This window comes from Dicentrarchus labrax, unplaced genomic scaffold (genome assembly GCF_905237075.1).
Source record: "Dicentrarchus labrax unplaced genomic scaffold, dlabrax2021, whole genome shotgun sequence".
NCBI classification, from domain to species: domain Eukaryota; kingdom Metazoa; phylum Chordata; class Actinopteri; family Moronidae; genus Dicentrarchus; species Dicentrarchus labrax.
Window position 1 is genome coordinate 24,456,332 of NW_026136704.1, and position 16,747 is coordinate 24,473,078.

At 39.0% G+C, this 16,747-nt stretch overlaps 1 protein-coding gene across 5 annotated transcripts in view; it reads right to left on the minus strand.

Annotated features, from left to right (window-relative positions):
• Positions 1–16,747, minus strand: part of pitpnm3 (PITPNM family member 3) — an 80,118-nt gene that overhangs the window by 62,541 nt on the left and 830 nt on the right. For 3 of the 5 annotated variants that reach the window (XM_051397383.1, XM_051397380.1, XM_051397379.1), the window contains exon 2: positions 9,068–9,124. The exons of the other annotated variants lie outside the window; for them this stretch is intronic. In XM_051397383.1, coding sequence (XP_051253343.1) covers positions 9,068–9,124 — 57 coding nt within the window. The remainder of the gene's footprint in view (positions 1–9,067; positions 9,125–16,747) is intronic. 5 annotated transcript variants of the gene reach the window in all.

Here is a 16,747-nt window from a genome sequence, read left to right on the forward strand (position 1 = left end):
AGACAGAAAACTGCAACATCACACCTACTATCCTATAAATCATGGGAATTAGCCCATGTTTAATAAACCAGCCCAAATGGCACCTTTCAGTTCTTGCTTGCAAGTGAATACAAAGATACCCCAAGTAACCATGCATTGTGATATATACTGTGTACAACAGAGAGGCTTTTTGCTTATTACTTTGTATGCAAACAGTTATTTACTCTGTGCTGGAGGATATGTTTCTCTCCTGGAATACTGAACAGTTTCCACCCATGCCTTTTTGCAGTTCACACAGTAGACCGCCCAGCTCCAGCTCAACATGAAATGCGTGTGTTGTCATCCTTCCCCGACAACGTTGCAACTGTGAATAATGCTTGAGAGAAAATGGTTTCTGTGTGGTGTTACTGTAATCACAGGAAACGCTTAATATGCGGCTGGTTGACTAATACACTAATTTATTATATCTGTTTGTAAATTTCTCACTCCTGCCAACCATGTTAGCACTTTAGTCCCTTCCAAGATGGAGGGAAAACATGCAAAATAATTCTGTAAAAAGCATCTATTATCATTTTACAGCACTGTTAGGAGACCGCGAAGAATCTTAAAAGAGCAGTGACATCCTCCTCCTATTTTTAGTGCTGACATGTTGTTAAAGGTCCAGTGTGTAACATTTAGGAGGATCTATTGGCAGAAATACAATATAATATTCAGGTATGTTGTCTTAAGTGTATAAGTGTACAGCTTTTGACAACACTGTCACTAGTCATCACTTCCTATTTTCCTTTTTTTTCCTTTTTAAGATTATTTGTGTGCATTTTTTCCATTATTGGACAGTGACATTGAAGATGGTTGACAGGAAATAGAGGGCGAGAGAGGGCAGTATGACAAGTATCAAAGGACGTTTGGTTACGTGGAATGTGCTGTAAGCACTCGGCTACCAAGGTTTCACTACTGCAGCATAAGAATAAAGCTACCTTAGGTTATACAGAGGACTTAGTGTGCAGTGGTGGGATGTAACTAAGTACATTTACTCAAGTACTGTACCCAATATACAATTTTAAAATACATTTACTTTACTTAAGTGTTTCCATTTTATGTTTTTCTTATGTTTCTTCATACTTCTACAACAAATATTGTACTTTTCACTCCACTACATGTATTAGCCAATAATATAATATACAGTAGGTATATTGTTTGGAAATTAGTCGTTCTGCAAAATGATAATTTTAAGTACTTTTAACTATATCTTAATGTCAATACATAAAAATTTGTTTCCTTTTAGGCCAGTAAAGTTTTTCTGCAGTACTTTCACTTGTAACTGAGTATTTCTCCATTGTAGTATTGCTTTTACTAAGTAAAATCCTCTCCTTTTACATGAACGACTCAGAACCCTTTCTGACAAGAAGAGTCATGACATCCTGAACATAAATAGTCAACATGCCTATCAAGTGGGATAAGCTGAAGCTCTCTCTTCAACTTTTGACTTAATGGCAACTCCGCACGTCAGCAAATCGTTCTCCAGGGCCTCCAGAATCCCTGGACCGCCACAGAGCCTTTAACCCTGTCATCTTGGCCTACAGTGGATGATAAGTGAGGAGGCTCAGGCGAGGATTAGTTCAGTCCTTGTGTGCCCATTGATTGTGCATCAACATACAGACAAGCAGCAGCACCGCCAGCCAACAGAATCATTTCTCCTACATCCTACTCAGCCATCCCTTCTATGGTTACATCCCTGAGTACTAATTTGTTTCGACTAAACGGCCAGTGCAGGAGTTCAACATATACACACAGGACAATTTGGGCAAATTATACAATTCTCTGCTTACAGAGAAATGAGCAATTACTATACAAAACATGGAGATGATTACTATTTTCAGGAAAACAGTTTTCTTTGGAAAATATAAATATGTCCCCCCCACTTAAACAAAATGGAAACAGGAGCTATAAATACATCTGAAATCCTCAGCAAACTTGACCAGAACATAGGTAAATTACCACATCGTAAGAACCACACATTATACTGCTAGTGTGCCAGTAGTGTTTAGAGTGCTATCAAACAGTAGACAGCTGGCATGCCTACTTAACCGAAAACACAATTAGATGGAGGAAAATTGGCATCACACAAACCTTAATGGTCTAGCTTTATGAGCTGTCTTCTCCTGCTGACTTTTTAATGTTTTAAGCTGCCTTGTTTTAAAATAAGGATTCTGTAAAGGACTCTTAACTATAAACAATACATGATGTGGGTTATAAAAGACTGATGCTAAACTGCATGTAGGATGCCCATAAAGTTGTTACTTGTTTCAGTATAGTGCTAATTAGTCCCAGAATAACAAGGACAAATGCAACGCCGAATAATCATTTTAACCCTGTTTGGGCTTAGCTCATACTTGAACAACAGGGGCGGGTATAGAGAAATATCAATGGGGTGGGTTGTTTTATTTCCACATCTTGGGCCATTTGAGCCAGTCTGAAATGTGGCCATGACATAATTAAAATATATGTGTTAATTTCCATTTTAAAAATGAATCTAAATTAATTAGTTAAATGTGACAGCATTTGACACATAACTGGGGTGGCAAGGCATTTTTTTTTAAGGCATGACAGCTGCCACCCCATGCCACCCTTCTAGGTCCGCCCCTGTTTTACAAGCAAGACAGAGGTTTGATTTATGCTTCACTTTTAATGTTGTAAGAGGAAAGATTTTTAGGGTAAGGACTAACCATAATGCTCCACGGATAACACGTTTGGCTGCTGGAGTGTAAACTTACCCAAATCTAAAAGGCTGTAACGCCACAAAATAAAATGCCTGGAAGTAACTTGGACGTAACGCTCGATCGTTACTTTAGCTAGTTATCCAGGAATGCTAATGTTAGCAGGCAGACACACGGTTCACAAAACTGAAAAAAGAAAAACGCAAACTCGTAGGTCAGCGTGGTTGCAAATTTCTGGCTGGTTGCATCTAATATTCGGCCCGTTCCTCTCTGATGTACTTTCTACTTGACTGTCTGAGGATTTTAGAGAGCCATCCTGAGAGGGCATATGGATGGGCAGAGGCGTTCCTGTAAGCTACAGTGTTGAGAGCTCAGTAAGCACAGAAAGCACATGCCGAGTGGGAAGAGGAGCTGATGGTTTGCACAGCATGAGAAAAGGAAAGGAACTACTTTGAAGAATAAAGACACTCCCAGTTCAGCCATCCCAAGCCAGCTGCTGTCGTAAACAACTGCCAAACAACTCTCTCCATCAAGGGATTTGATTTGTTGAGGGCACCGGATACACTCTTGGTCACCTTATGACGCCTTCCAAGTGATATGTTCTGAGTGTACATTCTGTGGATGTTAACAGTTTACTCCTGGAGCTGTACACACACTTTGAATATCTTATAAGGTTTAGGAAACCTAACATACCTGTGTGGCTGGAGCCTCACGTTGGAGAGCCTATCACCAAGCAATGCCTTCCCCACTGGGTAATGGAAATGATAGCTGGAGCTCCCTGCAGGGCATTACAGTACACTATATCCCAACAGATACTGAGTGAACGCTTGAAATAACTACAGATTATGATCACACAACCAGCAGGAGTGCAAATCTGAGCAGACCATCCTGCTTGTACTTGAAAGCCAAGAATAAGGTATAGGAATACTGTGTTAATAGTGAGAGGATTGGCTCTAGGACATCTAGAAGCCAATCACTGCAAGTTGCTGAGAACTACAGGGAGGAGAGGGCTCCTTCATGTATATATTTCACACTTTATGAGAAGAAAGGTTTGGGGTTTTTTTACTTAAAGTTGCTGTATAATACTAATAGCAAAACTTAAAGTAAGTGAGATTTGTTTTGTTAAAATAGCTCTACATTCTGACAGCAATCACTGATGAGTGTCCAGTCAGTAACATGGGTCTCCCAGTCCCTCCTCCCCTGCAGTAAACAGAGAATACCTTTTCTATTTCTCTCTATTTATTTAATCAGGTGAGGTTGGTGGTACCAACCAAAAGTGTTGGTTGGATTAGGGAATGGAAATCAGTATTGGTTTAATTGGATTGTAGTCCCAAGCATATTAGTGACTAGTGTGACTGGTTTAGCAATGCACATGGAGTTTAACAATTAACATCGCTTATAAAATGAAAGCTCTGTGTGAATGGCTAAACCCGAAGGTCCAGTGTGTAACCGTTCAAAGCTAACATCAGCCTGCTAACAGTGACAATACTAACATGATGATGTATATTAGGTTTAATGTTTACCATGTTCACGAAAGTACAGCTTAAGTTGATGGGAATTGGTCATAAACTAAAGTAAGCTGTTAATTCAAAAATGCAAAGAGGGCGTCTGGCCTGATAAAAGATTTTAACACATCCAGACATGAATATAGCACTGTATTCCTTCAACTTGGTTTTAATTACTTTGAACAATGGACTTCATATTTATATTTATAATACTTCATATTTATATTTATATGTCTTTTCATGTCAAGACAGATATAATAGAGCTTTTCCTGTCATAACAAGCATTTGTGTGCCTGTAAATCCTTCTTAACTTTCATGCCTTTTCAACCCTGATCGAGTTACTTTTCTTTTTGGAAATGACTCAATTTCCAGTTGCCACACTGTGTAATGGAAATTTTGTGAGCTGTAAAAAGAAATAGCAAAGTACTGTCAATGATAATCTGCAATTTATAAATTAGTTTGGATGTTCCAGCCCTTCTAACTATATAATAGATATGCTTAAATTCTGTTTCACTGTGTTCAAACATCACCTACCAAAGCATTAATTGGTGATTCATCAGTTACTCTGATCAAATTGCTTTTGTCTGCAAAGGTAAAGCATGCAAAGCCAAATCGGCTTGTCTTTGAAAACTAAATGTGCAACTGATGTAAACTGACAGTGAGAGAGGGAGAGATGGGGAGAGTTCACTGGACTCTGTTCAAAGAAAATCTGTGTGTAGGTATCTAAAGAGCTTCACTTCAGAGCAAGACACCATAAGGTTGCTTGTGATTCCTCTCATCCTTCTTTCATCTCTTTCTTTCCATTATCCACTTCCAGCGGGGGTTACACAGAAGCCCACAGCCACTTGAAACGGTGGGCTGACAGCACTGAACACTGGAGCAGCTCCATTGCATTATGGGTTATACCCTCTCTATCTGTCATCCACATACAGGTATGATTCTGTAGCTTTAGTACACACACACACGACTGCAGTGCTACACATGTGAGCAGTGCTGAGATTTTAATTTGTCACAGGACAAATGTTTGAGTAGGATGAATGGCACAGTCTTGCGAATTTTCTACCCGTAGACTTTGGGTATCGAGCTTGAAAATGCTATTTGGTAAAAATGTGTATTTCAGGCATGTAGGTGTCTTATTACTTTAAAGCTGCTCTGATCAATAATCTCCAGCCACAGAAGGCAGCTGTTTTCAAAAAATCTAATAAATCCACTGTGCACTACCTGTCCAGAGCCAAGGCGTCTTCTGCAGATAATTGCAATATGTTGGCACCTGATAATTAGCTGCTACTTTTTTCTGATTTAGAAATGTATGTGTGTGATCTGTATTGTGATTATTATAAGAGTTGCTTCTGGTTTATGATAGCTTGCAAAACAGTATTTTTTCCTTGTGTTTACAGATACTATTGGGAATAAAGAAATCACACAAGCTAAAGTACAACAATCTGATTAAATATTAACTACAATTAGTTCGATAAAATATCATTAGATTTTCTTAAGAAACTATCTGCTAACTAGGCGAGTTTACCTTTATGCCTATAAGCATACAGACCTATAAGACACAGTAAAAACAACTACAACTAAAAAACCATCAGTCATTTTTATGAAAATTAGCTCATTATCTAACATTTACACTGATATGTAAACTGAAATGTTGACTCATGTGCATTGGTAAATAAATCAATGAATGAATTAAATAACAACAGTTTTAAGTACATTACTGCCACCATGGATGTATTTTCTTGCACTAAATGCATAAACTGCAATGCACTGAGGGTGATATATATACTTCTGGAGTAACCATTGTTGCTGACTTGCACTTTCAGCCCTCCGAGGGTTGATGTCACCAAGTTTACTTCAGTTTTTCAGACAAATGGAACAACACTTACAATGGCGGTGGGGATTCCTCCGAGGGCAAGTGCTGAGGGCGAAATCAAGGAGGGCATGTTGAACAACTATTGAAATGCAGCAATGGTGTCATCCATGTCACTTATGCGATACTCCCCTTGCCCCCCTGCTAGTCTAGGACAATAACTGGCCTGAAGCCACATGACCATATACCCAACCCATCTCTGTAGGTGCCTCACTGGCTGATATGTGTATAGATGTATTGTGTTTAAATGTTTTTGTGTAATGTGTTTCGTACAGTAGTTAAACCTCTCCAGCAGCAAAAAGCAGACACAGTTATAGTGACTAGCTGGTGAACATAGTGCAGTGCACCTCAAGAGTTGGTGGAGACCAAAACCAGAGCTCAAAGAGGAGTGGTCAGAAATATGACTTTACATATAGTCCCTAATTGCTACTGTTAGGTAGTTAACGTTATCTTGGTTGTAGTTAAACAAATGGATCAGTTTTTGAAACAAAAAAGCGTGCAGTGAGGAAATATGACCCTAAATATATTATATTTGGATTCATAGCCAAGGGCAGTGACGCTGAGTCAAAAGCACAGTGCGTGTTGAATGTAATACAATTCTGTCAAATGAGGCGCTGAAACCATCAAAGCTCCAGAGTAATGTGAGTTTTCCACTGTGACTGTCACAAAATCAAACACAAGGACTAAACTGAAAGAAACTTTGAATGCTAGTCACCCATCCCACCACAACTCGATCTTATTATTTCCCAGAAGCAAGCAATTTAATTTTGGTCATTACAGCTGACAATGGAAAAACGCATATTTACAGTTTATTTTTTTCTCCTTTTTTTTGTTATGTTGTGTTTTTATTTGGGAAGGTAGTCCTCAGAAGTGTTTAACCATCAGAAGTGGGCTTTAAGTTACAAAAGGTTGAGAACCACTGCTCTAAGCAGCTTACAAAGAAAGGAAGTGACTCTACTAGAAGAGCAATAAGCTTGTTGCAAAAGGAAACCTACTGGGCTGCATCTTTCACCCTCCAATTGACTCCCTGACAACAGAGGCCACCTGCTTTTGCTTTAAGGGTATTTGTCTGGCTGTGGGAATGACTTGTAGAAGCTTTAGTTTAGTTATGTCAAACAAAGGGAGTAAGGGAGGCTGCTCAGTTGCTGGTAAAGGAATCCGAATTTTGTTTTAAAAGGAGCAAACAAAGAATTTATTTTTGTACAAGAGGTAATCTGGTGGATCTGGGTGAAGGTGATTGAAGTCAAAGTAGTTTAAAGTATTTGACATTTTTCCAAAAAGAAAAATACAGAGGATGGATAAGGAATCTAATCCTGCTGTACCTGTCATGATGATTTGCTGCAGGTGTGCCCAATCTGCATTTATGAATCAAAAAGCAAAGTCAAGTTACCTTTTTTTTTTTTAAGTGAATGTTAAAAGTATGAGAATTTTTCATCCTGCATTACTCATGATATTCACACTGGGAGAAAATCTCTCTCTCTGACTCGGTTTATTCAACTGCAACACACACTATAATTTATTAATCTATATGAGTTCTTCATTGATTCTCAGTGTAATTTGCAGTCCACATACATATGATTTAAGGGAAATTCAATACAGGCACGTTAACCTGTAGGACTGTAATATAAATGGAAAATTTTCTACTGGAGCGCAGCTGTTGAAGACGGACTCAGGATGGTTACTGGGAGAGAAGTAAGAAATAGCACGACTGCAGCTCCTGAAAGATTTATAATTGAACTCATTCATCTTTCTATCTTGTCTATTACACATATATGCCTCGACTACTCTGCCAAAAGTCATACTAAGAAGATACCATCTAACCTTGGACTGCACTACTGCCTCTAGCTGTATAAGAGTGAGTTGAAAAATTATCTCAACCCCACTTTTCTACTACATTAAACTCGAGTATTTGCTGAATGTTATGATATATTAAGAGTAAAAGCACTGATAACGGAGGGAGTAAACAAACAATATAGCTAAAAGCAAGATAAAGTATATAAATGCCTGTTATGTGTGTGACTCAAGAGGTTATTTGAAGGACGACCATTTTTCCAAGACAAATTATCTCAGAAATTGAGCTCTAACACCCCAGGCCCCAGTAGACGCAGAGTAGATATTATATATAACAACCACACAGGTCAAATGTTTAAGAGTATTTAATCTGGTTCTGGCTCCACTGGTTCTCTTATACTGGGTCTGATCATCTGGGGGTTCATTGTGCAGCTGGTTTTAATTGCAGCTGAATTCATCTTGCAGGTGGCTTTCACAGAAGGGCATAATTTCCACTAATCTCAAAGGATATATGCATAAGCATTTCCTTCAAAATTGTACTTGTGTCTCAAAGTGGCATAAACAGGGTGGAAAGTGTTGTAAATCCTCAAACAAGATTATAAATCGTCTGGAGAACTATCAAAGTCAAGTACAATTGCCTAAAATATTTAGTAGTGTTAAAAAAAAAGGCTGGTTTAATTTAAAGTATCAACTTATCAAATAATTACTGCATCTTGAGACATTTCATTTGACTTAAAATTTCCAGCATTTCCACTCCAGGTTATTTAATGAAACACAAACAGAAATGTCAAATCAGGAAAACAGTCATTAACAGTTGTAGGAGAGCTGTCGTCTCCTACATCTCTCTCTTCATTAGCTACAGCTATCCTTTTCCTGACCCTCTCTTGCTGCTTCAGCTGCCATAGCAGCGCTGGTTGACGCCTGGAAATATTCTAAACAAATAAATTGGATAGCTAATCACACTGGTCGGACTGTTCAGCTTTTCCCACATTTATATCCTCCTCTGTTTCACTAATACCTCTGGTCCAGACTGTCCTTGTACCTTCTCAGGATGAGCCCTTTTGAGTCTTTGAAAATACAGTGAGGTACAGAGGTAAAGAATTAACATTTAAGGTTATCAATACAAGATTTAAAGCATTAATATAGCAGCAAACAACTATTTCATATGGAAAGATATAGTAAAGAATAATGTCACTTCGCTTTACCTGTGTTGCTATCACAGCCTCTCTGTGGTCTGTTTACATAGCCGGTCTGATGCAGACCTGCAGCAGAAAGGGAGAACATGCAGATATCAACAGAAGTGCTGATGTAATATAAAAACTCTTTGTATGTGTAAGTTCAGTCAGATTCTCTTAGCACCGCAGCTGTCAGAAACACGGACAGATTGCTTTTGAAGGCAACATATTTTGTTGTTTAGCTTGGATGACTTGTTTGTATTTTTATAATATGATTTTATTGTGTTAAACAATTCTGTGGTTCCAATTAATGATTAAAATCAAACTGTAATAAAACCCAGCCAAAATAGTTACTGAAGTTTACGCAACAAATCTGACCTAATGCAGAGCAGTGGAGCACAATTTCATTATTTTATTTGTAATTTTACATGACTTTAGCTTTCTATTAGATACATAAAATATAAAATATATTACATAAAATATATATTGTGATATTTTCAGCATTTATTTTTGTGGCTTGTTTTTTGGTCCATCCCGCACTGACTCACAGCTCTCTCTTTATCCTTAATAAACCAGACTCGACAGGAAAAAGGACCAGAATTAAGTGCACTGGGTTAGGTGTAAAAACAGCTTAATCCCAGATCAAAAGATTCATTTCTGGGCACAGAAAATCCACCAGAAAAGCGTGAAGAAAGTCCTCATAAATGCTACGGGTTTTGAGAATAATGAGCAAACCCTCGGCATTGAGGAGGGCCCCATAGGAGGAAGCCCCCTCGTCATCAGAGACCTAATCTGCTTTAGATGAGTTGCTACCATCCTAAAGGAATTTCTTCTTGCCGGAGCTTTATCTCTCATTGCCCTCATTCCTCTCCAACCCAGATGGTCTTTAAGCTACGTGAGTGCCAATCTCCTCATTTTGTAATTAGCAGCATTTAATATCCAAGGAAGTCCAAGCAACTGACTTCACCCGAAAGAGCTACCGGGTCAGAAGAGATGGCGACAGCCTCTGTCACGCAGAGAGGACGGGCAGGAGGGCTCCCTAATGATGCAAACCTCTTCCGAGTGAACACTGGACAAGTCATAACATCAGAGTGTGATATCTACCACGTCAAGAGGAAATCCAATAATGTTTTTCTTCTGTGCATGGAGAAAGGGGAGGAAATGAGAAGTGCCTCCGCCCTTCATTTTAACATGCAAACATGCCCCAGAAAAGATGAAATTCACATGGACCTGACTAGAAGTGATGCTGTGCAGAATTCCACACAGAGAAAATGAGAACGCTGTGATTCTGTGTCTGCTGAGTCTGTTTATGCCACAGTGAACATCCTACGGTTCAGAAAAGGTAAACAATAAAGTCTGCCTGGTCCTCTGTGAGCTGGATATGGCTAATAATAGCCTGTCCTCTAATTTAATTAAACCTCATTTCAGCACACAGTTAAAAAATCAATATCTGCAGCCAAAGAGAAACATAGAGGAGATTGATCTCTTCTCAAAAATGTTGAATCAGTCACAGATTTACCTTCCAGACATTATCCCACTGGATGCTATTTATCTGCACTGCAGCTATGCAGATTAGCGTTTGCATCGACTGTTAATGGACTGCTACGGTACAACTAGGTGATAATCATCATTACTAAGCCTGAACACTCTCCCTTTCTGTCTATGCAACAATGACCACATATACTGCGAAGGGGTTACATTATTATGGCCTTGCTCTTATGATTTTTTAATAACTGGATGTGCTCTGGATGAGGAGACAATCAGTTAACTACAGCTTACGGTAAGGAGATCACAAACTATATATATATCGGCTGTGATTGAGTCCCAAATATAATTTTCTTACATAATGCAAGTATCTGATTGTGCATTTGGGAGGGTGAGGAAAACAAGTTGGCCTGAGAGTGAATGAACATGAATGTTTTTCCAATGAATTTGCATCTTCCCACAAGCATCTAATAACACCAAAGAGCAAAGCAGTCCCTGCACTGCACTATAACACATGATAAACAATAACTAGGGATTTAATGATACACTACAAAATTCAAGATACTGGGTTTATGATGTGTTTTTCTCACGATTCACAAATTTGCATCCCAATTTATCTATCTCACAATATATCTTTACATTCCTAAGATTAAAATAACTGAGAAAAATTACTGTTCACTGTGATGGATTACCGAAAGTATGACAAAAATTAATATGGACAGAAATCAGTGGTTTATCGCACATCCCTAGTATGAACACTACCTAGACCATTTACTCCCTGCTTGCAGGACGCACTTGTGGATTTGAAACTAAATGTGTTTGCTAAGAGTCTAGCATTAGAAAGCAGAGTAATTGTGCCTTAAGAAATCCTACTTCAAGAGTCGAAGACCTTCTTTGTAGCCAGAAATCTGAAAGGAAAGCAAAAAAAGAACTGCCTTGCACTCCGTATTCAGAGACCAGTGTGACGTCAAGACATTTGGCTGTGACAAACAACAAGCAGACTGGTTCCCAGACTCCAGGTGAGCCTCAAATAGCAGCGGGTCAGCTGCTGTGTGCATTGTGGATTGCTGCTCCCCGACAGGCCCAGTGTGCTTTCCCATGACAAACGGTTATTAAATTTAAATTAACACTGTTTTGTATGATCAAATAAAATAACAGAGGTCACGGGCAGAATGCATTAGCACACGCCTCTGTAGAATTCAGAGAACATTGTGGTGCTGCTTGTTGAGCAGGCTGTCTGGGGACCATTTGCCAGTACCACGACACTACACACAGCAAGCTGTTGCAGTATAATACAGTATATAAAGTATTTATCATGTCTTTAACGGAGTGACAAGACCTCGTTTTGGGGAATCAGACCACATCCTAACACTAAAATGCTGGTAAATGGTTAGTATTCACTTTATACACCTGTACAGAAAGATGGAAGCAGAGAGAAAGAAACTGTTCATCAGCATCTCTCAGCTCTATTTTTAGCTCAGCCAAACAGCAGGTAGGCTACCCATTTATTTTATTTGGACAGCAAATGGACACGGATCCAATTTCATCAAATAAGAGGAATACAAAATGCCAAATGGTGCTAAACCTCACACTGAGCCCTGGAAAGGTCCGTGAAGTCTTAGGGAGGACAAACAGTAGGAGTCGGTTACACTCTGGGAGGGGAGGATGACAAAGATGGCCGAGGGTGATTAGAAAAGCAAAAGTTCTTAAAGTGATTTGGCAGCACAACGCTGGGCTGGCTTTGAGTCGCAGCTCATGCAGTAGGGTGGAAGTAGCCTCGAGGATAGAGAAACAAGCGTGTAACTGAAAAGTTTACGGTTTGAATTCCCACACTAGCTGGTTAAAGAGTGGGTCCCAATAAAAGAGACACACTCTCTTGACATGTAACTCCTCAGTGGCCAATGAAAAAGAGATTTCACAAGTAAAATGTTTACCATGTTAAACCATATTAGTTCAGCATGTTAGCATTCTAACATGTACTAATTAGCACTAAACAAATGTTTCTGAGGCTGAAGAAAATGTCATTAGTGTTGCAGTTATTTGGTCACAAACTGTAAATGTAATGAAAGGAATGTAACGATATATCACAAGACAGTTAGAGGTCCAGTGTGCAGGATATAGTGGCATCTAGCGGTGTAATTGCAGATGGCAACTCTGTCTCTTCACCCTCCCCTTCCAATCGCAAGGAGGAAACTACGGTGGCGGTTGCTTTTTGGACGGCAACAGCAGGTGAAGAGTTTGAAACTGACAATAGACCTTCCTGTTTAAAACTGGAGGTGTGGCAGCTTCATGCATTGTTTTGCACAGTTTAAACCCTACACTGTTTGTCAAGAAATTTCATTTAAACAAATATCATCCTCATGATGATGCTGGGAAAGTCCAGGGATCGCCACAGTCAATAGATTCATCCTCTTGGAACCATGAATGTCTGAATGTTGTCCCAGTTCATCAAAAAAATATTGCCTGATGTCACTGTATAAATGAAAATAGTGACTGAATGAACGAGAAAAAGAAGAAAGTTATTAGGATTCATCATTTAGGGACAATGAATGTCTGTACAAAATTTGCCAATCCATTCAGTGGTTGTTGAGATATTTCAGTGTGGACCCACTGAACGACATTTCCATCCGTAGAGCCACATGAGCGATCCATTAATATTCTTTTGAGTTTGATTCACCCCTGCTTTATTTTGAGGATTGAAGCTTTGCTCAGCGCAGCCCTCATAATTCCTAAATCCTTATTACTCTGTTCAAATTATCTTTCAATATTTAGATGATTAAAACTGGGGCTCTCTTCTGTTTTAATAGACAGTCGGTGAATCTGGGCACAAGGCCACATTCTGCAGCAGCTGAAAAAAGGCACAGCAAACAGTAAAGCTTAAATAGTCCATAAACTCCGGTTGTTATTTTAATAATTAAATATACATAACGCCTACATTACTCTTGCTTTTCACAGTCCCTATCCTAGATAATAATGCATATTTTGCACTCAAGTGAGTAAAGACAGAAAATTTAAATGAGATTAAAGACATGTGGAATCCCCTGCAGCCCTCTTCTAATTGAAAATGACTAAGATAAGATCTGAGTACATAAGAGAAAGTCATGAAATTAAAAAGTCTGTCCTGGTCATATTGCCAGAACTTTGAAGAACAATGTTTCTATAAGAATCGCTCTACTTCAGAAGTTATACTGCGAACTAAGGTCAAGCGATATTTAATGATACTGCTTCATGCTTGAGATATGACTGTACTAAAAGTAACCTCACACATACTGCATGTTGCCATCAATCTGCCATCAGCCTGCTGGAGCATCGCAGGGTTGACATGATTTTATTGGGCTCGGCTGAAATAATGTAAGGCGTCACAGTGCAGTTTCCATTAGCGAGTGAGTTTTACGGTGAGGCTCAATGCAATATAATTAAGATTAACTGGAGAAGACATCCAGTTGCAGCTGTTGAGATAAAAAAAATATATATATGTTTTTCCATGCATTCAGAGAACCTAATTTGTCTTGTGAGATTGTCTACTAAAAAAAGCTTTGTGTGACCTTAGGGGCTGCACTTGACATTTTTATGTACATACACTTATATTTAATCAAACTGGTACACAAATAATGAACGTGTAAACAAACTCTTGAGACCCAAATATCTGGGCCTCATTTTCACATTGAAAATGATCTTCAGCCTCTTGTGCTTGTTATTTATTCCCTTTCATATTTGTATTATGAACGGGACTGTTTATTAACCCTTTTCTTGGTTTATGTCTCATGTTGAATCTGCTGTGCCGCCAGACTTTGCTCAAATCCTCTACTCTATTGCAAATTCTAGTGAAATTTCCAGTATTTCTAAAAAGAATAACTGATTTAGCATTGAACTCCTATATCATTGTCGGACAATGAAAAGGATCTATTGGCAGAAATTGAATGTAATATTAAAAGGGTTGTTTTCATTAGTGTAAAATGACCTGACAATAAGAATCCTTGTGTTTTTGTTACCTTAGAATGAGCTGTTTTTTATCTACAGACACCACGGGTCGGCTTTCTATGAAGACTACCATGTCGAACCGTAATGTCTTAGCATGTTCTCAGGTACCGTGTTCTCATCAATAGACATACCTCATTATTCTTCATTATCAAAACCTGGCGCCTACATTACCCACAATGCAACAATGAGTCTGTTATGCTAGACATGTAGTCTTCAGACCCAACCAACACTGACTTAAGTTACATCCCTTGAGGCTTATCAGACTTCACACACCTCCCTTTGGAGCAAGCGTCAACCTTCATGGCTGGCCAATTAATCCAATACAGAAGTACCAACAACTGCAGTTCCTCAAACAGCCACTTGAGGCTGGCTACACAAGTGAGTCAATCTCCATAAAGCCTCACATTCAAATGTTCAACTTTACAGCTTGGTTCCAAAAATTGGTCTCTTTTTTGGTTTTGGTCTCTATAGTTAAATTCCCCATCCCCCGAACTGTATAGGGGGTACATTTTTATTTACTAGCTGTTTTCAGTAACCAGGCTTCATTCAACCCGACTCAGCTCTACCCACACTGAGAAACCAATTGGTGACATCATGGAAAATACATCCATTTTATGCTTTGCAGCCACAAAAAACTTTATAAAATTTTTGGAAAAATGTGTATAATGATGCAGAAACTCTGCCCATCTGATTTATTGAAATATTTCCAGTTGGTTTAAATGGTGCCGCCATGAAAACATGATGTCTTTGGTTGAAAGCAGCTGTAATGAAGAGTGGGGACTAGCAGAAACAGAAATGTTCTAAATTTAAGTATCTTAAGTGAAGATTTAATGATTAAATTCAGAGTTAAATGGCTTAATGCAGCTATTGTTACTTAATTTGAATCAGACTGTTGTTAAAAGGGAAATATTTTACTCATATTATTTTTGAGACTTTCCACTTTGTATGTCACTGCATCCTTGTGTCGGAGGATGTTACTGCAAATCCGAGGCAGCAATATTTTAAAGCCCAAACCTCGCCGAATAAAATCCTCTCTCTATTGTGACACGTATTGTCACTACTGAGAGTAATAATGACCTGATATTTTATTGATCCCTGCAGGGAAATTCCCTTTCCTCTCTCGCCTTGCTGCAAAGGTCAGAGCACAAAGGCCACATACAGAACATCAAGCCCGAAGCTGGAAGAGAATCAGTCACTTGCTCAAAGGCTCTTCAGCAGGTCAGATGCAGGACAACACACGGAAATAAACCCAGGACCTCTGGCTGGAGAAATGTCTCACTACTAGCAACGCCACCACCCTGCTTCTGTTATCAGGGTTTTACACCCACTTGATATTCTGTGACACTTTAACTTGTGATTTATCTCCATCATTAAAAAACATTAAAAATCTGCAAGAAAGAAACAAACAAAAAGAGAAATCTGCAGTGACATACAAAGTCTGAAAGATAAAATGACGCCGGTGCATATGAAGAGGTAATCCTGACAATAAATAAAGCTGCACAGCATGTTTGCACAATTTCACCACACCACAATGCAAACAGGTGGCAGGAAAATAATCTCTTGACTGAGCAACAGTACACCTTTTATGACAAAGAAATGTCACGACTTCAGAGGCCTGTCAAAAGTCTCTCACATACCACATATCCATCCAATTTAACAGTCAAATGAGCTGCATGAAAAACCCACCTGCTCTCTATTATTCCCTTTCACTTCTCCTGGTTTAGCCTACACCTGGCAACAGTAGTTTCTTTTCTGAGGGTTTTGTTTTTAATGCTGAGCAGAATAGACGTGTTTCTTGTCCTGTGTCTATATTCAGTAACCTGATTGAGAATTTGAGCTACACTTTAATAGCAAAACTTTAATTTTTTTTCCACTATGTGGGCACATCCTGAATTTGAATAGCTGTTACTAAAAATAGTGTCACCTCCATATTTAGATAGGACCACACATTCAGAGCTGATAGCTGTGATCGGTGACCACAGGTCTGTCTGTGGGTCACTAACAGCTCACTTGTCAATATTTGATCATTCTGTCTTTTTTTTTTTTTTTTTTTTTTATTTGACCCTGCAGCGTCACTCACACTTCGCTGTAACACCTGCACGAACACACACACACACACACACACACACACACATACAGGACAGACAGACAGACAGACATAAAGGGCAGACCGGGTTGGACAGTGCACCGGATCGGGATGTTTGACATGCAGATGTCCGTTTAAAGACCGTCGCGCATTCCGAC